Here is a 26,805-nt window from a genome sequence, read left to right on the forward strand (position 1 = left end):
TTTGCTGGACTTGATGTGGTTGTTTTTTTTAACAAAAAGGTAAGATAATCCGACACATACGCACGCATGCACGGACGCACGCACGCACGCACGCACACACACACACACACACACACACACACACACACACACACACACACACACACACACACACACACACACACACTCAATGAGCATCAATTCACATCAGCATCAACTTTTTTCTGACTACTGCAACATGTATCTATTTTTTTTTAAGAATTCAACCCAAGGAAAGGAGGGAGCTTAGCTAAATGCTAACACACAATGCAGAAAGCCATGCATGCGCTAACATAGTCTGTGTTGCTGTGTTACAATTCTGGACACAAATGGTGAGGCAACACATAATACATACAATATAATAATACTCACTGGCATGTATTCTTTATCCTCTGCGGAAAATACCTAATATTACTGGAGCTTGCTGAGGAGCTGTACTTGGTATCATGTACACTTCATATCCATGTCTGTGATATACTGCCCTCTGGTGGCCAATGTGCACGCACCAGAAGTAAGAACACATTATCCATTATAGTGAAGGGTAAAAACTGTCAAAAATATTTAAATTTTATTTAATTACGTAATAAGTATGTTTTCACAAAATTCTATACGTACGTAAAATACAATATGTGCCTGAGCTCACTAAAATTGCCGAAATACATATTTTTGAGCGTGTATGTAAAATACCTTCAGCTGATGTAAACATGCCGGCGTGCAGCAAGGCAGAGGCCAAGGCGGACCCTGCTTTATCCAGGCGCATCGAAGGCGCATTCAAGGCGCATTCAAGGCGCATCCATGGCGGTCCAAGCGGCGTCCAGGCGCATCGAAGGCAATACTGATGTCGTCCAGACGCACCCAAGGCGGTCCCGAGGTCATCCAGGAGCATCCGAGGCGGTCCCGGCGTCGTCCAGGCGCATCTGAGGCAGTCTCGGCGTCGTCCAAGGCGCATCCAAAGTGGTCCCGGCGTCGTCCAGGCGCATCCAAGGCGCATCCAAGGCGCATCCAAGGCGTATCCAAGGCATAGCAAAGGCAGTCCCGGTGTCGTCCAGGCGCATCCAAGGCGCATCCAAGGCGCATCCAAGGCGCATCCAAGGCGCATCCAAGGCACATCCAAGGCGCATCCAAGGCAGTCCCGGCGTCGTACAGGTGCATGCAAGGTGATCCCGGCGTCGTCCAGGCGCATGCAAGGCGGTACCGTCGTCATCCAAGGCGCATCCAAGGCGCATCCAAGGCGCATCCAAGGCGGTCCCGGCGTCGTCCAGGCGCATTCAAGGCGGTCTTGGCGTCGTCTAGGCGCATCCAAGGCTCAACCAACTTTTACTAGAATACTACCAATATTAGTTCGACAATAGTTTATCGTATCATTGAATAAAGCTGTTTATTATTACACACATATTATTACGATATTTGGTTGTAGTTAACTCATAATACAACTCATAATTTGACCTCATGCGTTCCAACGCTATTTAAAATGAAGACAGCCGGCATTTGATTCCACACACCTGCGCATTACGATAGAACCAAAACCTAGTATTCACAGTTAAACTCGGCCACAATATGGCAATATTAATATTCCAGCTGGTTATCAACACTTTGGGGCAAAGACACTAAAATGCTGTATGACTATCAACCACATCATATTTTCAAATATATATATATATAATGAAATTAAACCTACAAAATTCAAATAATTTTTTACTGGGGTGATTCTGTGTTGCCACTGCCCAATTTGGATGTGATCACCACTTACAATCTATTAGGTGGAGAAAATCAATCAGTGTCACACACAGAAACATAAAATGATGTTTGGCATTTACCAATGCTTGGCTGAAAGCCCCGCCATCATCAGTGGAAGTTTTTCCTCATGTTTTTCATGCCAGTAACTTTCCTCACTCAGGAATGGCAAAATAATGGTCTTTATTCCTTGATAGAGATTAAACACCAACAAGAAAAATTGAATTCTGCAATACACGTTTATTTAGATTTGCACCAAAACGTGTCAGTCATCATGCGCCTTAACAATTTTTTTGTTTTGTATTTTTTGCACAAAATTGGTGCCCTGACAAAGAGGGAGGGGCCAAACCATGTTCACATTCCCTTTACAAACTGGTTGAAACTACTTTGGCAATTTCAGCACTCTACATTACACGGGATCTTTTAGATTTTTGATGCTATGGTTGGGTTGAACCCCGTAGAATAACCAGAGGAAGTCTGATATCTGGATCTCTTGCCAATGGGTCACCAAGCGTGACCTGCAACAAAATATACCTTTAGTTAGTTCTGTTCTTGCCTCACTAATGCAAATATATTATAATTTCTTTTTCAATTAAAAAGACAATAATATTGGCATGGATTAGCACCAGATCAATGTGATTTCTTTGGTTAAATGGCAGTTTTTCACTCTGCACACTTGTCTGAGGCCACCGGATCAGTTTACACAGTGAAAGAGACTCTGACTGATTAGTTGAAGAGTAGCTCAAATTTCCAATGACCTAGATTTTCTTTGGTTGATAGCATGCAATGGGAAATTCTGGTCATTGCATTGTGGAAATTGCAAATGTGCACCAACCTTCTTTGGGTTTTGAGGTGAAATTAAAAACTAAGATAAATTTTGTCTTTCATTCTCCAAAATAATTAGAAAACAAAATGAAATGTAGTTTAGAAAGACTTGATTACCTTGAGCGTGTATTCGAGCTTGATTATGGAGCAGTTGAAGAATGTGGGGTAGAGCTGTGGAGGGATACTTAGAACATTTTTTATGGTACGACTGCTCCGAGCTGAAACTGATTCTCCAGTGCCAAAGAGGATCTCATTTGTGTGCACAATTGTCTCCAATTGGGCGACAAACATTTGCTTCTCGCACAGGAAGAATTTGGGCGTTACTGCACGATTTGAGCTGTTAATTACGTCAACAGACACTTCCATCGTTTCACCTGTGAGAAGGAACAAATGTATGTCCTGTAATCATATGTTCACATCAGACATGACTAACAAAATGTTTACCTTGTGTCAGTCCCAATTTCTCCGAAGTCACATTCAAGGTAACTTTTCCAGCGCCGTAAAATGAAATTTTGGTTGCGCTTTGCCGCTCCTATGCAAAAACAATGCAAAGTCAGAAAGCAAATCTCAAACAGGAATATTCTGGTGATTCGTTCAATCAATGCATACTTGAAATCCGATGATCAACATTTCTGATTTGGAAGCGAAGGGAAACTCGGACTTGGTAAGAAATGGGAACTCAATCCGAGTTTTGTGGATGCTCCAGATTGACCGAGTCAGTTGAGCTTGTAAACTGTACGTGATTCTGCCCCATTTTCCTTCGTACGAGGAAGGCATGTCTCTGCAAAGAAATGATCACTACATAAGTGGCATGATCTTTATTTGGTGTGGAAAAGTACAAAAGTATTGGGACACCTGGCCACATATCTCAGTCCCCCAGAATTGTTTTTTTTAATCATTGATGTTTGGTTTTATTAAAATTGTAATTTCAGGAGGTACTAAGCAATGTAATCCAAAATCAGGGAGTGGATACGAGGAGTACTCACATATTTGGAATCGCAAAGGTGAAAGGATACACACTCCTCCCTTGATGAATGATTTCTGTTCCTTGTGGGAAAAAAGTGCAAGTTGAATAGAATAGAAAAAATAAGTACCATGCCATTACCTACAGATTATATTTGGAAATTAAAACTACTAACCATCTCTTTTATTTTTATCCTGAAGAATAATGTGTTCCAAAAAGAAATATTTCTCCTCATCTTGGTGGAGCGCTTTGGTCTGTCCATCTTGATCGCACCATTTGACCTCAGCCTTTCCTTTCGCAGTGACCGTCAAAGACTGCACTTTGGTCTCCTTGCTGGCCACCACAGTCACTCTTCCAGCGAGGACATCGCCAGGAGAGAAAGTTCCTCTTTCATTCACCTGATCGTATTCCACAGAGAAAATCTTGATAGACATGATAAAGTCACATTTGTCATAGCTTTGGGTGCTGCATTCAGTCAGGCAGCATACTTCCATTAAAACTGTACAGTATCCGTGTCAAATGGTCATGTGATCAAGCTTGGAGGTGTCACGTTCATAAAGGTAACCCTAGCTGGAGCCTTAGTTCGGCTAATTACAATGAAATACAACATTGAAGAAAAAGTCCAGCAACGAGAGTTTGAAGAGTAACAATTGATTTATGACTACCTTTGAATGTGGTGTGTTTGACGTACGCGGCGTGTGGGCATGGCCTGCCTCTGGCTCGGAGCAGGCGCACCAAACGTCCATTTTTCTCTTGATTAGAATCCACTGGCTATTCTCAGTGAGGCGACTTATCATTTCTTTTCTCCCGACTGCAATCGTTGCGACCCTCAGTGAGAGGGGGGATTTTCCTCCAACATGTGGAAAGCTGGACGAGTCGATCTTTGTCCTTTATGTAAACAACCGTCGCGTTGCTGACGCGCGACCGCGACGTCGCGTCGCGCTGCTGACGTCAGCCGCGCGACGTCGCGCGTCACTCGTCCAGCTTTCTTTCACTTTCGTGGATTGAAGTCGGGCGCCGGCGCTCGGCCGGGTGGCTGTCCAGGGACGGTGGATGGTGCTCGGACAATGCTTTTACGCACGCCCGGTCCTACTCTACCGAGCTGCCTTTCAGCTCCGTGGATGGAAGTCGAGGGCCGGCGCTCAGCCGGGTGGCTGTCCGAGGACGGTGCATGGATCTCGGTCATGGCTTCTACGCACGCCCGGTCCTATCGTATGGAGCTCTCGTCCCCTTTCGTGGCTGGACGTCCACGCCGCCACACGCCTGTAAGTTTGTTTTGTTAAATAAAGAGCCGTTTACCAAACCCACGTCTTTCCTTGAACTTTGTTAACGCTACAATATATATTATCTATATATAGTAGATCTGTGGAATAACGACGAGGCTGACGTCAGGGCGCACGCGCGGCGATGTTGACAAAGGACGAGGAATTTGATCGATGGATTTAATGATTTAGAGTGCACAGATGGTTTGATAACATTATTGCTTATATAATAGTTATTTGATATATAATTTATATATCGTTATATGGGCCTGTGGAATATTTTTAAGTGCAAAAGCCGTCAGCGGCGCGCACGCATTGTTGACAAAGGACGATTGATGGATTTAATGAATTGGAGTGACGCAGATGGTTTCGCGCTGCTGTCGTCACTTGAAATTCAAATTACAGTAATCCCTTGCTACATTGCGGTTCGTTTATCGCGGTTTCATTTTTTTTTTTGAAATTTTTTTTTTGAAATTTTTTGAAAAAAAAACCACATATAAGTCGCTCCTGAGTATAAGTCGCCCCCCCACCCAAACTATGAAAAAAACCGCGACTTATAGTCCGAAAATTACGGTAATCGGCATAATCAATCATAGAGTCAGCAAATTGTCAGCTAACTAGCAGAGGGATAACACAATGGCTAACATGCTAAGAAAAAACAGGAGTTTCTTCATGTCAATTATTAGTATGCTACTAAACTCAAAAATATGTTTTCAGTTGTTGAAAAAACGATGTCCTCAAAATTATCCTTTTGTTCCGGACAAAGTTTTGAAAAATGGTTAAAAAAGACAGCCAAATGAAGCAATGAAGGCAACAAAGTCAATTCCCATATTCGTGAGAATTACTCGTGGTGGGATACAAAGTGTGTGCTCCATATGGCGGAGGGACATCAGAAAATTGGGGTGCTACGCTCCAGCTTTGTTGGTTTGAGTTCCCAAATTCCTCAAATCCATAAGCAGCGGGACCTGGAGGTTGTTTTGCTGAAGGAACCTCAAATGTTGGTAGGACAACTATTGGAAGTTTGATTTCCGGGTCTGCTGCATACTTGACATCCAGATAGATCTGTGAAAACACTACTTGGTAAGTTTCTGAAATGTGTTTCCGGCTTGATTCTTTTTTTTTAATTTCTGTGACTATTTTCATTGCCAGTTAGAGTATCAAATGAAATAAAGTACAACAGAACCTTCAGCCTACCTTCAGCCTGTATTCCAGCTTGATGATGGAGGAATTCAAAATGGAGGGAGGTATGTTCCTGGGGATGGTGATGACCTTCTTCAAGACCTCTTTGCTACGGGCATTAACACTCTCAAGTTTGTCCTTAACAATCTCCTGTGTGTGAAGTCTTCTGTGACCTTGAGCAAAGAAACTCTGCTTTCTGTACAATTCAAATTTGGGCTTCAAGTCCCGGGATGATTGGTTATGAATTTCAACTTTGACGTGAACATCTTCGCCTGCAAAGAAATCACGTGTTTAGTTGTACAGATGTTCATTTCCGTTGTCGGTAGACTTTGTCAGTCGTAGACTTCCTGGAATTATCAGCATGTTCCCATGAAGTCCAGCATCAGATATATAATCTCTTTTGTCTGTCCATAGTTAACACCATGACTCACCAACCTTTTTGAAACTGAGATCTACTTTTTTGGTAGCAAATAATGGAAGAATGGAACTCTATGTATATTTGATTACCTGGTTGGTATCCCATTTTGGGGGTGTAAACATCCATTGCAATGGTTCCAGAACCAAAGACTGTGAGTTTTTTATCAGTGCAATCATGCTGAGGTTCCTAAAAGAAAAAGCAGAGCCATCTCGTCGATGAATGTGCACCCCCCCCCCCCCCCAAAAAAAAACCTGTTGTAATGAATTTGTTCCAAACTTCTCACCATAAGTCCAGGTATATCCATATCTGCTTTGGAGACAAATGTGAAGTGGGCTTTTGCTTTTTTGGTCAACTTCATTGATTGTTTAAGCTCCGCTTTAAGCTTATGAACAATTCTACCAATTGAGGACTTGAACGTTGATGGCATTTTACTGCAAAGTACAATTCCGGGTCACTTAATTGGTTGGCCTGGAAGCAAATAAGCTCAAGAATACACACTATTTTACCTGTTAGGGACATTGAAGGAAAAGGGGAACACATGTCTTCCTTTGGCAATAAATTCAGTACCTGGAGCAGTGAAGCATAATTTGTGCTTTAATTTTAAGGCTCATCCCCAACATTGTCTATTAAGATGACGGTGAAAGCGATACGTTACCAGCTCTCAAGATATGTTGTTTGATCTCATAATATTTCTCATCAGACCAGTAGTGACGAGTATGTTGGCCGTGATGTTCTTGCCAGCGAACCCTTGCACTTCCTTTTCCAATAAAGGTTAGTGATTGGATTGGCGTTTCTTTCGAGACCTCCACGATGATCCTTCCATTGATTGTATCTCCGTTTGTGAAGATGTTTTGGCTATTGATGGAGTCATATGCAATTGAGAAATTTTTGATAGTCATTTCACGGAAATAAATACAAATTACAAAATCACAAAGAAATAGAAGCACAAATTATGTGAGCCTCAGATAAAGCCAAGCAGAAACAAAGTGTGTGGTTGCGCTAACAGAGCTACTATGAACAGGTGGTGGGGGAGGATGCAGCTCATAGAAAACCTGTTTTTCTTGCTTGGCACACCTAGAAAAAAAACCCCGAACAGGGCTGTATTCGCATGCTTAACAATAACATTTGGGTGGCTGGTTTATATAACCCCCCAATATAATATAATATAATATAATATAATATAATATAATATAATATAATATAATATAATATAAAATGTAGTATCCATTGTTACAATCCCAGAACCAAAGCATTTGCCATTTTTTGGGAGTGATCATGCTGAGGTTCCTAAAACACCAAATCATTCTTCTTTTGTGGCCTTCTGCTAAAACCAAGTACGCAAATGAAGACAATCGTTTTTGTCCAAGAGGAAGGCCCTATTTGACACCGCTGGCATAGGGCATCAACACACCCTTGCACGCCATTAAAAATGATGACAAAACAAGCGGATGGCATTTTGGGGTTGCTGCAGGTGGCTCATTTAAGTTTCACTAATATGAGGAGGACTCAAATGGACATTGACTGTTTTATTTGAGAGTACGATTCAATCAAGTGTCTTTTTACAGAATTCAAAATATTTTCACATATAGAAAGAAAATTTCACATTTTGTGTAGCAGCTTGTTGATTTCATAAATGCGACACTTTTTTTGTATACATACAAGATAAAAAAAAGATATACCGTATGCAGTGTTATCTGTATCAAAAGGGTTTTGTGGCGGTGTGACGGTCAATAACTGTCTTTAAATATTAAAATGAGTCTTTCACATCGATAGCAGTCAATGACAGTGAATGAGTTTGTCTTCTTGATCTACGATTAATTAAATCCTTGATTACCCCCCCCCCAAAAGAAAAACCATAAGTACCAACATTTTGACATATTGTCTAAATTTTTTGATGAAGACATTCATTGAACTTGTTATTTTTCTCACTATTTAGAGCATACAATTGTAAAAGCAACTCGGGTAAGAATCTGTGCATTTGCCAATGTCTACCACATCGCTGGGATGTTTCAGTCTGTCATTTGCAATGTTTGTGAAAAGAGGTGGAAAGAGGCAAAGCCAAATGTAAAACTGAAGGTAGTTAAAAATAATAGAATAGAATGCCCTTTATTGTCATTTTACAACTTAGTTGTACAACGAAATTCGGATAGCTGCTCCCTTCCTAGTGCAAACGTACACAATTTTAAAAAGTATAAAAGGAAGTCTATTAGTCTAAGAATGAAGGTTAAAAAATCTTTTTTACAGTATGTTCATTGTGGGTATATGTATTAACATGAATGAGGTTTGTACAGAAAGTAAATAATAAATAGTAAATAGTTATTGCACGTAGGAGTGTCGGTGTTGTATTATAGCTGGTGTTGTTTTCTCTCAGAGTTCAGAGCGGTGATGGCTCTTGGGAAGAAACTGTATTTCAGTCTGGTAGCCCTTGTTCGAATGCCTCTGTAGCGCCTCCCAGAAGGAAGCAGTTCAAACAGCTGGGAGGCGGGATGTGTGTTGTCTGATGATGTTGTGAGCTCTAAGTCACCACATAGCAACTGCTTATGATGAATGAGAAAAGTAGAACATTATCGTTTTGGTTCTAATTTATGGTCGATAATTCTGAGAACTCAAGGCGGGATAGTCGGCATGCGCTTCATATGGTGGAGGGAGATCCGAAGACTGCGATGCTTTGCGTGAGCTCTGTTTTTTTGATTTCCCAAAATCCTCAAATGTATATGTAGCGGGACCTGGAGGTTGTTGTCCTGCAGGACCCTCAAGAGCAGGTAGGACAACTATTGGAAGTTTGATTTCTGGGTTTATTGCATATTTGACATCCAGAAAGATCTGTGACAATTGTACAGTGTTATTTTCCGCTATCAGTCTTCAATTTCAAGTTCAAAGTACGATTGAACCTTCGTCCTACCTTCAGCCTGTATTCCAGCTTGATGATGGAGGAATTCAAAATGGAGGGAGATATGTTCCTGGGGATTGTGATCACCTTCTTTACGACCTTTTTGCTATGGGCATCGATACGCTCGAGTTTCTCCTTGAGGATGTTCTGCATGCAAAGTTTCCTCTTTCCTTGAGCAAAGAAACTCAGCTTTTCGTACAATACAAATTTAGGTTTCAAGTCACGGGATGATTGGTTATGAATTTTGACTTTGACTTGGAGATCTTCACCTGCAGGGGAACACAAAATCATGTTTGTAATTGCACTGGTGAGAAAATGTGAGCTTGACGAGAAAATTGATGAAAACATGCAAAATATGAGAATTTTGTAGTCATGAATTGTGGAGATAAAACTCTTAACTGTTTGTCTCCATTTCCGTTTACTTGATGTTTTCTGGGCAATGCTAAGAACATCCAGTAGCACGAGTCACCCCTCCCCTTATTTATAGAACATGAGCACCTTTGTTAATGGAAGAAAAATTAATACTAAAAAAAAAAGTAATTGTAAAAATAAGTAAAAATGAAATAGAAAATTAACCAATGCGAATCAAATATTGCTTTTGAATTGTGGTCCCCCTCAAAATAAAAAAAATTAAATAGGCCTGGACAAAAACGACAATACCACACACAAAAATGCTTACCAGGTTGATATCCCATCCTTTTTGTGTAAACATCCATTGCAATGGTTCCAGAACCAAAGACGGTTATTTTTTTATCCGTGGAACCAAACTGAGGTTCCTGAAAAAAAAAGGATAATTTTCTTCAAATCAAGTCCTTTAAACTGTGATCAATTCCTGTTCCAAACTTCTCACCATAAGTCCAGGTATATCCATGTCTGCTTTGGAGACAAATGTGAAGTGGGCTTTTACTTTTTTGGTCAACTTCATTGATTGTTTAAGTTCAGCTTTAAGCTTATGAACAATTTTACCAACAGACGACTTGAACGAGGATGGCATGGTCCTACAAAGTACAATTACAGGCAACTTAATTGGCTTGAAAGAAAATGAGCTAGATATGAATCAAAACAGAAATAACCACAGAACAATATATTATAAATGGTACCTGTTAGGGACCTTGAAGGAAAAGGGGAACACATGTCTTCCTTTGCTAATAAAATCAATATCTGGAGGAGTGACACACAAACTGTCTGGTAAGTAATTAGTGCTTTATAATAAGGTTGTTACAGACAAAGCGGTGCTTTACCAGGTTGCAAGATACGTTGTTTGATTTCGTAATATTTTTCATCCGACCAGTAGTAGTAGCTGCTATATTGCCCGTAGTACTCATGCCAGCACACCCTTGCGTTTCCTTTTCCAATAAAGGTTAGCGATTGGATTGGCGTTTCTTTTGAGACCTCCACGATAATCCTTCCATTGATTGTATCTCCGTTTGTGAAGATGTTTTGACTATTGATGGAGTCATATTCAATTGAGAAATGTTTAATAGTCATTTTCTAGAAATAAATACAAATGACAAAATAACACCAAGCATAAATTATCGAGAGCGTCAGGTAAATCCAGAGACAAAGTTTGTGGTTTAGTTGACAGGTGGTGGCGGAGGATACAGCTCATAGAAAACTTGTTTTTCTTGTTTGGCACAACCGGTTTTAGAATACACAATGACTCGGGGAAAAATGCAGCAGGCACATGGAGGAAACGGCGTGTAAATAATAATGGCACAGTGGATTAGAAGAAACAACAGTTTCCTTATTCACGGCCTTATTAAAGCGTTTGAGCTTGTCCGAATGATTTGCTAATGGATAAAGGTAAATTCGACACAATCTTTACTTCACAATAATTTTTTCAGGAAAACTATACCTTGCTTTGAAATCCAACCTTCAGTTTTTTTTCTAGAGGCGAGGGAGGATTTGATTTGCCCAATCTCTAAACATGATGGCTGATGACGATTGACCCTGTCGTTGTTGACCCCTGACAATATGCCTCTGCCATTGCACCAGGTGCTTTTGGATTACTTAGATCTTACTCGCAGGGGCAGCATTTCTCCTCCCATACCTGTACAAGTAACAACTGAGAACATTTTCTCACGATCTTGGCAGGATTAGTCATGGGTGTGGTGACGTTCTTCTTGAAAGGGTACATCAGCAGCACTACTGAATGAAAATGTTTGGCAGTGACTCGGATGTTGGATGTTTTAAACAAAAGAACTTTCAAAGGAACTTTTCTTGCCGCTGTAACTTCTTCAAATCTTACTTCGATTAGTTTCATAATGTCTTCTGAATGCTATTATTCGAATCTTATTTTCAGACAAATGATAGAAATTTGTTTTCTTTACTTCAAATCTTGCTTTTGTGTTTCAATTTGTCACACATATTGAGCTCTCCATTAAAGTGAAAAACACACACAACAATACTCTAATATTCATTCTGATCCGAACAGGAAAATTATGATTCACTGTTCGCTTTTAATCGCCAACTCAAACCCCGTTGAAACCACATGATTTTCATATTGATGCATGATGTGACTATTTTATGTAGCTACATTTGCATGCTTATACTCGGATTAAACTTCCTGGTATAAAAAGGTTAAAAAGACATTTCTTGTGAGTTTCCCCATGTATATTATGTTTTAAATAAACAGTTGAGGCATTAAACTTTTGTGGACACTAAGTTTCTTCCTGGGCAGTGATTCTCCAATAAACGGACATGGTCTCAACATGGCCGTCAGCTGCTATCAACCCCAATTTACAACCTTTTTCTTCATGGATAATTGAACTCCCGTAGAATTGAACAAGTTTTATCCTCGAGTAACATCTCCTGAATAGATAACATCCATGAATTCTGTGCTAAGCTAGCTAAGCTAATTCAGTGCCCAGCTAGGGCTCATTATGTCATCACTATTTAAACTGTCAAAAGATTGAGCTAAATGATCACTTGATTATTAAATAGTTGTGAATTAATTTGATAAGCAATCCTCTGTTACTTTATCAATTCATTTAGTTAGACAACCTCTTATTTTTTCACGTCAAACTTAATAAGTCACTAAAATTCAAAACTACACTTGAAAGAATCTGAAAGTGCCATCAAAGGAGTGGCAACTAATGCTGCCTGGGCTTGGTTGTTGCCAATTCATTAAAATATCAAAGCAGTTGGTATGCGTGCCACTGCCAACCAGGTGTGTCCCGAGGATCCACCCATCGTTTATTTATATGTTCCTTCAAAAACAAAAAAAAAAAACATTCTGGGTACACGATCCCGGATGCCCTTCTGACAATAACAATTTCCATCTTGTATTTACTCATTTCTTTTGTACATGTAATAATAATAATTCATTCAATTTATATAGCGCTTTTCAATAACCCAAAGACGCTTTACAGATAACAAAATAAAGGGGGGGGGTACGTATGGGGGGGGGGTGAGACAATAGGATACAGTTAATAGGACATCGGTCAGCAGTGCAAAGCAGATGGATGGAGGAGCAGGAGGGGCGGAAGCGGAGGTTGTTGAAGTTGGCAGTACGGGAGGTGGGGGTGACGGGGGGTTGGTAGTCCAAAAAGAGGAGATGGGTGAGCCATCGGGGAAGTGTCGGTCCAGATGTTGGACCAGATGGACCAGATGGTGATGCCGGTCGACCTCGACTGCACCCGCTCGAACGGCAGGCCCCAACGCACCACGGCGGCACACAGCAAAGCCACGGTTGGCAAGCCTGCAGGGAGTGGAGCCCGCAGGGAGTGGAGCCCGCAGGGAGTGGAGCCCGCAGGGAGTGGAGCCCGTCGCCCGAGAACGCCGGACGGAAGGCCAGAGAGCCAGGCCAGAGCTGCCGTAGAGTCCACAGCAGGCGGCCACAGGCTCAGAGTCGGGAGGCAGGAGGGTCCGGTGGTGGTTTTGGCCAGTTGGCTGTTGGCTAGCTGGCTAACGTAGCTGGTAGTCCGAGGGAGAGGAAACAGATAGGTGAGAGCGGAGCTGCGGGAATGCGAAGTGGACGGAGGACAACACGAGAAAAATAAAAAAAGAGACGGGTGCACTGAAAACAGGAAAACAAAAAACAAGTAACGGACACGGTCCGGGACAGAAGGGGCAGTCAACAAGTTTGACGCCAGCGTGCTCTAACCCGGAAGACAACAGACGGTGGGGGGACAACGTACGAGTTGGCACTTAGGCCTCACTCACACACGTGTGAAGCCCTTTGAGACTTGCCTGTGATTTAGGGCTGTATAAATAAACTTGACTTGAAATTACACAACTTGTTGGCAGCAGTCCACAGGATCATGACTGACCCATTTGTATTTTTTGGTTAAATGCCTTTTAAGATAACATGTCTGTTCTTGGTGTTGGATTTGATCAAATACATTTTCCCCAAAAAATGTGACGGATACTCTTATGCGACTTACATATATGTCTTTCTTCTTTGTTATGCATTTTATGGCTGGTGCGACGAATACTCCGGAGCGACTTATAGTCAGGAAAATACGGTAATTAGATATTTATGCCGTTCACCCTTGGTGAAATTTTAATTCTTGGTTATTTTCATATGTATATAGCATTTATTTTAAAATGAGAATTCCTGTTTTTTTTTTAAGTCTCATGTGGCACTGACAACTGTTTGCAGTAGTAGTAGTATAGTAGTAGTAGTGTAATAGAAATACATATGTTTTCCCCATCATGAGGAATAACTCAAAAGTCATGATCACACTGTTTTTGTGGTTTTTATTTTGGCCGTAATCATGCAACCCCACTTATTTCTAGTGAACTTCTAACACGAGTCAACCCCAAAGGACTAGCTGGTGCTCTCGATGAGAAAAGTTGATCAGCACTCTCACTTATATTGCGAGGTTCCTGCAAAAAGTCTCCAAAGACTAGGTGACAATGATACGCTTCAGAAAATGAATGGATGGAAAAATAATAGAAACTAAAAATAAAACCATCTTCCTTCGTGGTAATGCTTGCCAAAAACGTAATTGCAGTCTCTTGATTATGTTGGTATGGTTGGGTGTGTGCTGACGTCAAAAGAAAAACCTGTAAGTGAAGGATGAAACGAGGATATGTCCTTGCTTATTTGATTGGTTAATGTGACTATTCTGGTCACCACTGTACAATTTTGAGCTGACACAAGCTGATATAAAAGCACCCACCGCGCTTCGTGTCTTAGGCTCAGCATCAAACGTCTCGACAGCAAAGGTAACACGGCACACCTTGCCGTCCTGCTTTTCAAAACCAACGACAACTTTTGTGCCTTTTTTGAGGTTTTCATTTGACTAGGAGTGCAAACTGTACAGTAACTAATAGCGACGGTACTTTTCTGTTGTTGCAGATGGCATTTGATCTTCGCTCAGTTTTCCTCTTTTGTGCCATCAGCGGACTGGTGTCTGTCGGTGTAAGTCAAACAGAACGCATGTTTACAATGGTGTTTTGATTTCTTGCTGTATTCATATTCTGGAGCGTGATTTTGACAATAAGCTTTCCTTACTCACAGTGGAATAAAAGGACTAGGGAAGAAAAAGACAAAGGTTGGTAGCTGCTTCTCAATGATACTTAAAAACAACAATTTTTTACTTTATTTTGGCATTTGCTACCAGATTCAACATCATATCTCGTTTTCTTCCCAACATCAATTGTGTTTCAGACAAGTACTGCCCTAAAGGCTGGACTCAATTGGACAAACGTTGTTTCGTCTTCCAAGATATCCAAAGAGTGTTTCCAGACGCAGAGGTATAACAAAGTCTTTCACAGGGTCGGTTTACTAAATCAGCAATACGGTATCACAAAGCAGTGATTTATCGATTTGTCTATGAAATGTCATGGATGCGTCTGAATGCAGTTTGTGCTATCATGACCAGTATGAAAGCTTTAGCTTTTTTGTGCTGAATGGAACGTTTTCTCACTTCCATTGATGAGTTGTTTCATCTTGCAGAGTGTCTGCAACATTTTTGGTGGGAATTTGGCCTCAATCCGTAGTAGTTTGGAATATGCCCTAGTTCTACAACTGATTGCGGAATGCACTTCTGACCCTGGTGACGACGTCTGGATTGGACTTCACGAAGCATTGGGGGTGAAACTTCTTGATTCTTAAAAGAACACACGCACGCACACCATTTCCTTTACTTTAGTATACAATACGTGCAATGATCCGTATATTTTAAAAGCTAAACCAATAGAACAAATGAAGCATACAACAAAATAAATACAAATAAACCTGCTCACAAGAGCACAGGAGATACGTTTTTTTTTTTTGGCCATAATCAAAATGTCAAACTTTAAGAATCATAGACATAATGTCTTATGCTGACACGGGTTTCTTTTGTCTTCCAGGATGGCAGTTTTGTCTGGACCGACGGCACAAAAGTGGGTTTCACTGCCTTCAACACTAACAACAATACCGGAAACTGCATTGAGATTGAAACTAATGGTAAATTCCGTATTACTACTTGCAATTTTTATTAATAGCTGCATGTTTGATTCAAATTTACTACTGCTTGTTGCATGGATTGATCGAATAATTGAGTGAAATCACGAACATTGATTCGATTTTCTTAGTTGTCACTGTTTTGTGTTCACTTCTAGATAACCTCTGGGACAACGACTCTTGCATGGACGAAAACAGATTTGTTTGTGCCAAAGATGTTGACAAATGCGACCAATGCGAACACTGAGTCACCCTACAAGCAGTCACATATGATTTACAACAATGCCATTTTGGATTCCACTATTCTTTACTTTTTCAACTCAAATTGACTTCTTCTCATTTATTAATTGCTGTCAGTCAAGTATATATGGCAAAGTGGGCTAACAAATCAGTTCTGGAATAAAGCATTTTGGTGTGGGATTGTATTTGATTCATGTCATTCAGGACGGAATTTTTGAAGCGCTTTTCAAAGTGCGATTTGTCATAGGGAATTGAGGTCATTGATGTATGTCATCAATAAAGCCTGGCTGCGTCAAGAAGTGGTTCACGTGTCAGTACCAGTAAGGAACTGATTATTGTCTGCTCATTTGTAGAAATATGGTGATATGTCCTGTTGGAATTTGGACAGTTTCCCATGAAAAATATGCCTTACTTTGGTTTTGCTCACACGTAGTTGCTGCCATCTTTGGTTTGGTTTGAATTGTTTATTTCGGCAAGTACACGACACATTTGTTCCAGTTCCAGTTCACTTGCAGCTGTTAATTGGTGTTCTAATGGTCAACTTCCTTGTAGTATGTCATAACCACACTAAGAAGGGAACAAGGTTTCATAGGCAGGAGGAGAGTCCAAAGGTTGGAGTGTTGCCTGTTGTTGGGGTGTGACGTCAAACGCTACTGGGCTTGGCTGTTGTCGCATGTCAGGAAGGACAACAATTGGAATCGTGACACCCTCATCGATTGTGTACTTGATATCCAGATAAACCTGTCAAAATGGTGCTTATTTGTTTTCAGACAGCATCATATAATTTCATACACAGATTGTCAGTCTATCATTGTAATTTAAAAACTAGTTTTGATCAATCTAATTTGCAGATTTTTTTTTTTTTATGCTTAGCTTTTACCAAACAATTTGGAGTTCAGTTTTACTTTGACAGTGGTAGTGCTCTGTACTGTCAAATTTGAAGCAATGCCCTGGTAATACAACTCCAAGCAATAATATCAAACACTGCCTCCTCTGGCTGATTTGCAGACACAAATTCATTACTGTGACGCCAGAAAACTGTAAAAAAAGTTTAAAAAAAACACAGCTGTCCAGAGTAAAGTGGAAAAATGAAATGTCAACTTGTTGCTGCTCTTGTCAAAATGGAAGTCGCAACAAGTCACTCGCAAGATTTGTGTGACGGTAACGGAACAGTCATGAAACAATAGAACAATATGTTCCATTTTATATTTTAAATTTAAATGTTATCTTATATACCAAAGGCAATGGAAGGAAAAGTCGTTGAATTTGTGTGATTTACCTTCAGCTCGTACTCCAACCTGAAGATGCTGCAGTTCAAGATGGAGGGTGGCAGTCGTCTGGGGATGGCAATCGCTTTCATCACCGTGCCTTTGCTACTGGACGAGACAGCCTTGCCCTCCATCTGAAGGATCTTTTTTACAACTATACTTTGCAGGCCATTTCCATTGGAATTTTCCTTCAGGTAGAACTTTAATATTGGTGTCACTGAACGAGTTGAATGGTTTAGGATTTCAACTCGGATTTGGAGCGTTTCGCCTATGATGAGACAAAGCAAAGGTTTAGTCGGTTAAAAAGACGGCTTCCTTTGAATTAACTGGCGCTTTACAGGGAGGGACATAGCTATAACAACTTCAGCCTTCATATCTGATTCTACATGGCTAAAATACACAACAAGTTGTACTTTTATAAGGAAGCTACAAAGTTAATACAGTTACATGCGTGCAAGGTTTATTTAGTCAAACTCAATTATAATCAATTTAAGGAACCGCTGCATTCAGTAGAAATATTTGTGGGAATGAGGTGAGGCTTTTGGATGTCTTCGTTTCATGGAGACGCTATTAAAGATTACATCAGATTATTGCCTCGTGTAATAAATGAAACTTCTGTGTGACATCACAGTTGTTCCTTGGCTAGTCAACGTCACATGACCGCATGTTAATGATTCAGCTTTGTGACTGCCGACTTACTGAACTCGTTTCCTTATAACACGGAAAGTTATTTGTGTCTGCAGGTGTGTGTGTGTGTGAGTGTGTGAGAGAGAGAGAGAGAAATCCCATGTGCACATTTTCATTGCCTTTTGCGTCAAATGAGTTTACATAGATAATATAAACATGACTACCTTGCTTGCATCCTATTCTGTCACTATAAACGTCCATTGTAACTGCTCCGGAACCAAAGAATTTGACACTTGTATAATTGCTACCATGCCAAGGCACCTGACAAAACAACTTCCTGTTAGGTATTTTCAGTGTTTATTACAAATAGTTAACTTTTATTGCATACATGAAAATAAAAAAATGTTCCTTACCATCAGTCCAGTTATATCCATAGTTGGTTTGGAGACAAATTTGAAGTAGGTTTCAGCCTTTCTTGGCAACTTCATTGGTTGTTTGAGCTCTGCCTTGATCTTATGAACAATTTCACATAAAGCGCATTTGAACGACGAGGGGATTTCTCTGTGAAGGAAAATAAAAGAACACAAAAAGTGCCTGAAAAAATAGTTGAGTCATGACATGGCAAAACACGAATAATCAAATACCTGTCAGGAATCTTGAAGGAAAAAGGAAATACATGTCTTCCTTGAGAAATAACTTTGGTACTCTCAAAAGTTTCACCTGTATAACATTCAGTCAATTTCATTAAGGTTTATATACCAGAGTGAAGTAATTGTCTCTCGGAGGAAAACAATTAAAACTATACATTACCGTCTTGCCTTGCTTCTGCCAAGATTTGACGTTTGAAGGTGTAGTATTTGTCATAAACACTAAAAGTGCTGTCTTCATTAGATGAATGGGCCTCTCCTTTTCCTTTTGCTATCAAAGTCAGTGATTTGATTCGAGTCTCTTTTAACACCTCCACAATGATTCTTCCTCTGACAGTATCGCCGTTGGTGAAGATGTTTTGTTGATTGACAGCATCATATTCAATTGCGAAATTAGTAATGGGCATTTTTCAGAAAGATACAAAATGTTGTCGGCGTTTACAAAGAAAGCTGTGGCTTTGCCTCATCTGCCAACCGCACCCTCTATATATGTGTTTGTTTTTTTTTTTTTATCTCTTCATCAGCTGAGGTGTATGACATGCTGTGGTTAGTCAGGTTTTTTCACATTTTAAACTAAATGTATTGGGCTTGGTCAGGTTGAAACAAAAGTTCCAAAAAAAAAAAAAAACACCAACACAATTGGATATTAATAGTAATAATAGTGTACTGTTGATTTTATTTTGAGACAACAGGTAAAAACAATAATAGTAATAATAATAATCTTTAATGTAGACTGTATATAGACTATCAGCTCTCATATAGACTCTACTGTATAAGAAGAGACGTGCATTTATAATACACGTACAACACAAATAATTTAAAAAAAATGTCAAAGCGTGTCAGTTTGATGACAAATAGCTTTCAGTATCAACAACTGCATTTCACTTATGAATCTTTACTGACAATGTTTACAGTATCATGATATAAACCCGTATAGTAGGAGAAATGTTTATACCGTTACACAAAATGTACGTATTAGGTTTGAAGGAGAAAGAACATAAGTGCTTTCAAGGGTATAGAGGATTAAAAGAGCTACACTCAAAGTAAAATACAAGATTTTAGATTAGTACTAAAAAATTTAAAACATGATATTATAGTATTTAATTTGATTTTGCACACTGGTGGCACATGATTCAAATGTGGTATATTGATGCCACCTGCCCCATCTTGAAAATAACACATTGTAATCTTGTGCAACAATGTACGTACATGTTTGAATCAAATAGATTCAAATTCATTTTTTTTCCTACGCACCGCCAAACATTGATGACAAAACTTTTTTTTTTTTTACTGGACTATCACTTTCAGAAAATGTCAAAGGTTAACGTTTGAGATAAACAATAAGGAGCTGTAGTGCGTATTGTGGTCTGTGCAGCACACTCATTTTGAGAATGTCATTACTTATCAGGGTTTACCACCATTATCCATCAAGGAAGGGTACATTCCATAAGCTTCATAAGGAGGAGGGGGATCATAAGATTGTGGTTGTGAAAACGTGCCCCAGGCTGCTGGGTTTTGGTATCCAAATGGTCCAAATTCAGATTCAGTAGAAGGCAAACTTGCTGCCACAGTGGGTGCTGTTAAGGCTCCAAGGATGAGAATGGGAAATTTGATCTCTGGGTCTGAAGCGTACTTTACATCCAAATAAACCTGTGGAAAAGCGAGTTACTGTGAGAAATGTGAACATAGCCTCTTTGGACTAGCTAGCTTTTCCATCAGTCTGGTTTTGGACATATTGTTGTTGTTGCTGCCTTGTTTTGTTAAATATTTTAATTCTTTATTTCTTATTTATTTAAATCACTTACCCTAACCCTGTACTCTGCTTTGAGGATGCTACAGTTGAGGATGGAAGGTTCCAAATCATGGGGGATTGTGATGACCCTTACGACTGTTTGGCTGGCTGATGGAGGAATGGGCTCTCCCACGTCCTTTAAGAGGTCTTTAGTATCAAGCCTCCTCTTTCCCCTTGCAAAGAAGCTGTGCTTTCTGTAGATGCAATACTTGGGTTTGATCTCACGAGTGGAGTTGTTCTGAATGGTGGCTACAACCTTTAAGCCTTCTCCTGAAACACAAAGCAGCATAGATTCAGCCTTTATGCAGAGGTTAACACTAATCCATGCCACTGAGGACTCTTACCTTGGATGAAACCGGATTTTTCAATCTTGACATCCATCGCTACAGTTCCCGAGTTCAACAAATGCAATTTTTTATCCTTAGAATCATGTTGAGGAGTCTGAGGGAAAACGCATACAAGGGAGAAACTGATCACTACCTGGTGGTGGGTATGCTGGGAACATCTAGCAGAATTTCCTGTCAGAAAAAACTTCAACACTCTCCCTCGGGCAGAGCTTTTCCCACATCCCGAGGGAATCTTTTGTTTTTAACGTTGCTTACAGAACGCCTTGCTGTATGGTTTTCAAGTTGACAGGAGAGGGCAGTGTTTCAAACCTCAGACAGTTCACTCAATTTTTAGGAGACACTGGCGTGGTCTGATACAGAACTTTCGAGAGCATTGTTGAGAATTTTGAAATATTTACGCTGTTAAATCCCGAGAAGTAATGCATTTGTATTTTGCACATAAACAAGAAAGACTAAAGTGTGTCTTTTGCTTCCTAAATGAAAACGTAAATTGAGTGTCAAGACTATCTGCATAAAGTGCAGGAGTGTAACTGCTTATTTAAACCAGATGTAATACATCAGAATTTTGTTAGCGCATGACAAACAAACACCACCAAAGTCATTTTCTTTTCCTAGGATTGTCAGTAACCTTAGTAACTTGTACAAAGCATGTAAAACTTCAAACATTAGCACAGACGTGTGATCCAAGGGTGCACTTACCATGATTTCCTGCAACATGGTGGGGACTACTTGTGTCACGAAGGGAATCTTGATGGTATCTTTTGTACGTATCCTCATGGACCTATTCAGCCTGGTTTCCAGTAGGTACACAATTTTACCAACAGAACCAGTGAAGGAGGATGGCATTTCCCTTTTGCAGAACATCAGACAACAATAATTTCTCTTAAAGCGTAGTCTCGTAATATTAAATTTATGAGAATTTTATTTATTTTTTGGCATGTTCAATTATTTTGGTGATAAACATCAAACACCGTCAAAGGATGACCTACTGTAAAGGGAACTGAAAGGTGAATGGGAAAACATGAGTTCCTGTTGCAAGTAAATTACCGTCTGAAAAACAACGCAGAAAATGATTAAAACATCTAGCTACCTGAAATGCTGAAGTAATGTGTTGGATACATACAGGTTTGTCCATGCTGAGTGGTCAGTAGTGATTGATCGTCAACTGATAAGAAAAACACAATTTGAAATTTTCAACATAAAAAGCCTTTATGGTTTAAAACAAAATGGATATTGCAATGCAATATAATACATTCTGAAAAAGTAGTTTGCATATAGAATCTATTTTTCACCATCATAATGTGACTTTACTTATACTAGCTTTTTTTTTTTTTGCCTACTAAGCTTACGTTTAAAACATACACAACTTACGTACTTAAACCAATTATCCCATTCGGGTACGCAAAACCGCTACAAGGAAAACGTATGTGCAGAAAGAAGGCGTACTCGAATGTCGTTTTGTAAGATATGAACTAATGTGGACAAATAAAAGTACAAATTATTTTCAGACTTTGTGAGCTTTGCTGACATATTTGTTTTCCGATGAGAACAAAGCAAATAACGGTGAATTGGTCCTCCATACCAAACAAACAAGAATTTCCGCTAGCGCAGTACAAATTGTTGCTCTGGGCAATCTCAAATGATACAAGCTCGGACCTGCACAGCAATGCAACTTTGGCCTCCACAAATAGCAAATCATACTTACCGGTGGCGGATTCATCTCGAATAAAGTAATGTGTGATGCTGAAATACTTGTCCTTAGAGTGGTAAGTGGTAGTAGTTTGGCCGTGCCTCTCGGTCCACAACACCTCAGCCTTTCCCTTAAACTTTACGTAAAGCGAGTCGGCTTTGCAATCTTTGGTCACTTCCAAAGTGACTTGTCCGGTCACGGTGTCCCCATTTGTAAACGCATTTCTTTCGCTGTCGTTGTTGTAAGTTACCTTCAGGCGCTGCACTGTGCTCGGCATGATTTTAAAAAGGTTCTCTCGCTTATCTCCCACTCCCAAACTACAGCAATGGAAACCTCTTCCGCAATGGGAGAGCGCGTCTCCTGGATATTTACAACGCCACGCCCCCCATTAATAAGTTTACACCAGCCACTCTGACTTCCCCAAACATTCCAAAAAGTCTAATTATCCACAGATGGGAACGTCAATGTGGAAGAGAGAGTTTGCTTTTTAAAAAAATCACTTCTTGCCTGTCAGTACAGTGTGACAGTAATCCTGGAGTGAAACGATCTTTGAGAGTATCATTTGAGTTTTAAAAAACCACCATGCCAGAGGGAAAACAACCAATCATAGAGGCCACACATTGACTTGTGTGGCTTCTGGAGGTTTGCTGAAAATATGGTTGAAGGTCCACCTCAGAAAATTAAAGATGCCTCCCTCATCTGGGCAAACAGAAACGAAGTGAAAGGTGGACAGATGAGAGGCTTGCAAAGCATCACAGAATAGCAACACGCATATTTATCACACAAACATCAAGACTTGATGTAATAAAATGTTTTTAATACTGCAAAGTACAAAATTCCTACAGTACAGTATTGTCGGAGTAATATTTTATTACGATTTATTTATGTATTATACATTTGTGATCGCTGTGGAAAGAGGAGCCGAAACTTGTTGCCTCTGCTGATCTCAAGCCGGCGATAAGAGGAAACCACCGGAGAAGACCTTTCTGCGGTTAGATGATATGATGAAAGGACATGCAAAATAGCTTATCTGCTAATGTCTGCTTGCAAAGACTCTGCAAGAAAAACATGTAAACAAGTGCTGATTTCCACACCCCTTAGTTATGTAACTTAGGGACCTCAAACCAAATAAAAGTGAGGTTGATGGGAGAGCTGATTGGAGTAGTTGAGAGACCAGCATACAGCTCTCCTAATTCTCCTTGCAAGTAACTAGAAGCGTCTTCTCTCCTCATTGTTTGTGAGATATTTAGGAAATAAACCTAACATAAATAGTTGAAGGCATGTATTGTGGGTTATCCCTGGGTAAAACGATATAACATTTACATAGAAATTCCCTGCCGCAGCGATACGAGTGAGAGTAACGAGTGCAAAAGTATTAAGATAAAACTTCGTATGGATTTGCATATTAATAGTATGCAAATCAATAAAGATACAAATCTGTAAAAGTGGCAGTTAAATGCATCATGTTCATGAATAAGCTCCATATTAAGGCTGAGGATAGATAGTATTTCTTCATTTATGCTAAATAATCGATTCATGCAGGGTCTGCCTTGTATATCAAACAGCCGAAATTGCATACAAAGGTTTGACACGTTAACATTGTTATTGAAATAAAAGAACATAGGATGAAGCACAATTTTTTTTCTTTCTTTGACTCATTCTATGAGATACATACCTCACATTTTGGCTGTACAAATACAAATGTGAAAAGTGTTACAGTATATATGTAAACAAAATATTGAAAAACAAACACTCGAGGTGGTCCCAAAGCACTCTTTGTTCAATAAAACTGCATAGTTTATAACCAAGAAGAAGAAGTATCGATTCGTGAGAGAGAGCATTGAGGCAGACTGTGTGTGACTATACCGCAAAATCACTCTACGATGAACTCAAAAGCACTTCCAAAGGTTAGCCTAAATAATGTGGATGTAAAGGGAGGTCACAAAGGACGATGGGAAACAGCATGATGAGGTTCGGGGAAGCTCTTAGACAAAGGCTCAGCTGCAAGACACAAAATAGTCAAAAGACTACTCAAGAGGAGATGAAGTTGTGCCAGTTGGAAGTTCTTACCTCAATTTCGTAGTGAACCTGCAGGAGGCTGCAGTTGGAGATGGTGAGAGTCGAATCAGCCGGAATGTTGAGCAGCATCTCAGCGTTTGTTTCTGAGGAGTGAGCACTGATGGGCAGCCCAGTCACAGAGTTCAAGTTTTTCACAAATAATCTTCTTTGGATCCCTTCGCGCGAGAAGTATTTCTGCTTTTGCTTCAGCTTGGCCTTAGGAGTCACCGTACGAGATGAAGCGTTGCCAAAGTCGCAAAAGATCCGGATGGTTTCACCTGCAAAAAGTGTGGAAACACAAATTAACGAGTGGAAATTTCAGACACATGAACGGTGGGACGGTTTGAAGATTACCTCGCAAAAAGCCTTTTTTCTCAATGCTGGCAGTCATTGTGATTTGACCGGAGGTACAACTAAGGGAGCACACGCTCATGCTGTTCGAGCCTGAGAGTGAAGCCTGGAGAAAAAAAACAGGCTCAAATTTGGGTGAAGAATAAGTTTGCACCAAAAACATGAGAAACGTCAGCAAATCGCAAAGGCTGTCATCACACCGATCTGCTAGCATCAGATGGTAACCATGTAAACAATAACTTACCATTAGCTCTGGCTGGTTGGAAGCGACATGGTGCACAAAGTTCATCTGTGTCACAAAATCCTTTGTTATATGCCATGGTCTGTCAATAGCCACTGTCAGGTTGTAGAGCACTTGTCCATGTGGCCCACGGAAGCTGGATGGAAAGTTTCTGCAATGATGACCAATACATGTTACATGACATAAGACATCCGGTTTTCTAGATTTTACCTAATTTTCAGGTCCGCTGAACTGCCATCTTATCAGGTATTATTATTTAATCAGATGGCTATTCTTTACATTGTGGGTGTGCAGGACACAAATCTGTGGAATTGATGTATGCCTAATTCACCTCTACAATATCTATATACCGATATATCATTAATTCAAAACTTTGGTCTATTTTAGTGGGTTACAGGAGTAGGTACAACATAAATGATGACAACATATTTTAGAAGCTCTTACCCGTGTGGCAGCTGACATGAAAATGGATACACATGCCTGCCAGGAGGAACAATGGTCTCTCTCCCAACAGCTGCAAAGGGAAGGAGCGTTACACTCATTAAATGCGTTAGCTCTATTTTAAGCTTTCCAGAGCAAATTTTCGGCATGCATATGATTAGATATTATCGTAGGCACAATGGCACTTTCTAATGAAATATGAGTTATTGTGGTGGCTATTTTTCTCATTTAATGAAAGTACTTGAGCACATTGCAGAACATATTGAGGACCTTCTAAAATTGATTCAATGCACCAACATCAGAGCAGCCGCATGTCGACTCTACTTGCAGGGACAGCTGCTCTGAGAAACTGGGCGTGCCTAGGCGGTACCGAATGGGTCCTCACTTTGTGATGTCACAATGTGAGGACCTGGTTGTTTTCTTTGAGCGGGAGGGGCTGGTGCTGAGAGTGGACTGAGCAGAAATGCTCCAAAATGAGTGAAACACTACTTTCGTTTTCATAGAATGAGATGCTTGATCATAACATACATTTTGGTTAACACATACTAGATAGGGTGTTGCACATAAGAAACATTTCCCTCTGTATTGATGCAGAGCAGTTTGCGATAATTTATGCATTCATTAAATGTAGTTAATCGAGTGTTATAGCCTTAGTAAATGCACATTTGTTTCTTGCAGTTGTATTTGATCGCATTATGCGGTTAGCTTAGCGTGAGTGCAGTAGCTTGCAATGTGGTGCAGAGTGGAAAAGGCATGTACGTACCTCCTTCTTGCAAAATCACGCTTTTTAGATTAAGCAAGTCAATCTTTGCATAGTATGTCCTTTTCTTTTTCCCACTTCCGGAAGACCAGTGGACGTCTGCCTTTCCTTTCAAACATATTGTGATTGCTCTAATCTTTGTCAACTTGGAGAGCTCGAAGGAAACCTGTCCCGTCACCAACTCTCCACTGGAAAAAGTGTTGCTCTCATTCAGAGCGTTAAAATTAATGTTAAAGTCCTTAAATGTTTTCTCGAACATCGTTGAACCCCAGTTCAAAAATTGCAACTGTACAAGAAATGAACCGCTTCGTGTCGATTTTGCGTCATCCGTGTCATTTGTTGATAGCGACTGCACGCATCTGGCAAAACACAAAAGGAAACAATCGGAGCAGTGACGGACTCAACCACACCCCGCTCGGAAATTGCGCCTACTGCGCAGATGCAGAATGAAGTGGGCGGGGGTGGTGTGGGGGAGCACAAGAACGAGATTGGGACACTTGCATCCTGACCCCTTCTGGCGAAACCACTTGTTGCGTTGTTTTATGGTCGCAATAATAAGTAAATCAACTGTTGGGGTGTATTGTACTAATTTGGGCACAAGGCGGTGCTGCTTGGATACCGGAGGTGCAGTCCTTCCAAAATAAAACAATTTGGTG

The 26,805-nt window shown here is 40.2% G+C and overlaps 7 protein-coding genes across 10 annotated transcripts; 1 reads left to right on the forward strand and 6 right to left on the reverse strand.

The window, feature by feature from the left end:
• Positions 1 to 1,972: 1,972 nt before the first annotated feature.
• On the reverse strand, positions 1,973 to 4,384 carry LOC119127806 (arrestin domain-containing protein 3-like). Its single transcript, XM_037259966.1, has 6 exons — positions 3,717 to 4,384; positions 3,564 to 3,624; positions 3,187 to 3,358; positions 3,022 to 3,109; positions 2,695 to 2,951; positions 1,973 to 2,270 (listed from the first exon to the last, which is right to left on the reverse strand). The coding sequence occupies exons 1-6, from the start codon at positions 4,033 to 4,035 to the stop codon at positions 2,190 to 2,192; spliced, it is 978 nt and encodes a 325-aa protein (XP_037115861.1). The 5' UTR covers positions 4,036 to 4,384; the 3' UTR covers positions 1,973 to 2,189.
• A 999-nt stretch (positions 4,385 to 5,383) lies between these two features.
• On the reverse strand, positions 5,384 to 7,416 carry LOC119127802 (arrestin domain-containing protein 3-like). Its single transcript, XM_037259961.1, has 6 exons — positions 7,056 to 7,416; positions 6,907 to 6,967; positions 6,684 to 6,831; positions 6,490 to 6,586; positions 5,998 to 6,254; positions 5,384 to 5,865 (listed from the first exon to the last, which is right to left on the reverse strand). The coding sequence occupies exons 1-6, from the start codon at positions 7,297 to 7,299 to the stop codon at positions 5,623 to 5,625; spliced, it is 1,050 nt and encodes a 349-aa protein (XP_037115856.1). The 5' UTR covers positions 7,300 to 7,416; the 3' UTR covers positions 5,384 to 5,622.
• A 1,563-nt stretch (positions 7,417 to 8,979) lies between these two features.
• On the reverse strand, positions 8,980 to 12,476 carry LOC119127803 (arrestin domain-containing protein 3-like). The gene is made up of 6 exons (XM_037259962.1): positions 10,532 to 12,476; positions 10,391 to 10,451; positions 10,141 to 10,288; positions 9,970 to 10,066; positions 9,303 to 9,559; positions 8,980 to 9,223 (listed from the first exon to the last, which is right to left on the reverse strand). The coding sequence occupies exons 1-6, from the start codon at positions 10,776 to 10,778 to the stop codon at positions 8,984 to 8,986; spliced, it is 1,050 nt and encodes a 349-aa protein (XP_037115857.1). The 5' UTR covers positions 10,779 to 12,476; the 3' UTR covers positions 8,980 to 8,983.
• Positions 12,477 to 14,328: 1,852 nt separating this feature from the next.
• LOC119127814 (struthiocalcin-2-like) lies at positions 14,329 to 26,388 on the forward strand. 3 transcript variants are annotated; one of them, XM_037259978.1, is made up of 7 exons: positions 14,329 to 14,462; positions 14,596 to 14,658; positions 14,758 to 14,791; positions 14,908 to 14,993; positions 15,196 to 15,333; positions 15,594 to 15,769; positions 26,368 to 26,388. In XM_037259978.1, the coding sequence occupies exons 2-6, from the start codon at positions 14,596 to 14,598 to the stop codon at positions 15,723 to 15,725; spliced, it is 453 nt and encodes a 150-aa protein (XP_037115873.1). In that variant the 5' UTR covers positions 14,329 to 14,462; the 3' UTR covers positions 15,726 to 15,769; positions 26,368 to 26,388. The 3 variants fall into 3 exon arrangements, with proteins under 3 accessions (XP_037115873.1, XP_037115871.1, XP_037115872.1); XM_037259976.1 differs by lacking the exon at positions 26,368 to 26,388 and adding an exon at positions 15,846 to 16,112 and having other exon boundaries at positions 15,594 to 15,690; XM_037259977.1 differs by lacking the exon at positions 26,368 to 26,388 and adding an exon at positions 15,846 to 16,112 and having other exon boundaries at positions 14,761 to 14,791; positions 15,594 to 15,690.
• Positions 15,999 to 18,971, reverse strand: LOC119127805 (arrestin domain-containing protein 3-like). 2 transcript variants are annotated; one of them, XM_037259964.1, is made up of 6 exons: positions 18,633 to 18,969; positions 18,467 to 18,542; positions 18,236 to 18,383; positions 18,047 to 18,143; positions 17,207 to 17,463; positions 15,999 to 16,668 (listed from the first exon to the last, which is right to left on the reverse strand). In XM_037259964.1, the coding sequence occupies exons 1-6, from the start codon at positions 18,874 to 18,876 to the stop codon at positions 16,495 to 16,497; spliced, it is 996 nt and encodes a 331-aa protein (XP_037115859.1). In that variant the 5' UTR covers positions 18,877 to 18,969; the 3' UTR covers positions 15,999 to 16,494. The 2 variants fall into 2 exon arrangements, with proteins under 2 accessions (XP_037115859.1, XP_037115860.1); XM_037259965.1 differs by lacking the exon at positions 18,047 to 18,143 and having other exon boundaries at positions 17,207 to 17,329; positions 18,633 to 18,971.
• On the reverse strand, positions 19,707 to 22,640 carry LOC119127800 (arrestin domain-containing protein 3-like). The gene is made up of 7 exons (XM_037259958.1): positions 22,314 to 22,640; positions 21,732 to 21,773; positions 21,598 to 21,658; positions 21,308 to 21,458; positions 20,606 to 20,702; positions 20,275 to 20,531; positions 19,707 to 20,119 (listed from the first exon to the last, which is right to left on the reverse strand). The coding sequence occupies exons 1-7, from the start codon at positions 22,573 to 22,575 to the stop codon at positions 19,874 to 19,876; spliced, it is 1,116 nt and encodes a 371-aa protein (XP_037115853.1). The 5' UTR covers positions 22,576 to 22,640; the 3' UTR covers positions 19,707 to 19,873.
• On the reverse strand, positions 23,095 to 26,560 carry LOC119127807 (arrestin domain-containing protein 3-like). Its single transcript, XM_037259967.1, has 6 exons — positions 26,153 to 26,560; positions 25,393 to 25,462; positions 24,952 to 25,099; positions 24,711 to 24,813; positions 24,369 to 24,634; positions 23,095 to 24,299 (listed from the first exon to the last, which is right to left on the reverse strand). The coding sequence occupies exons 1-6, from the start codon at positions 26,406 to 26,408 to the stop codon at positions 24,207 to 24,209; spliced, it is 936 nt and encodes a 311-aa protein (XP_037115862.1). The 5' UTR covers positions 26,409 to 26,560; the 3' UTR covers positions 23,095 to 24,206.
• Positions 26,561 to 26,805: the final 245 nt, after the last annotated feature.

Source organism: Syngnathus acus, chromosome 9 (assembly GCF_901709675.1).
Source record: "Syngnathus acus chromosome 9, fSynAcu1.2, whole genome shotgun sequence".
NCBI classification, from domain to species: domain Eukaryota; kingdom Metazoa; phylum Chordata; class Actinopteri; order Syngnathiformes; family Syngnathidae; genus Syngnathus; species Syngnathus acus.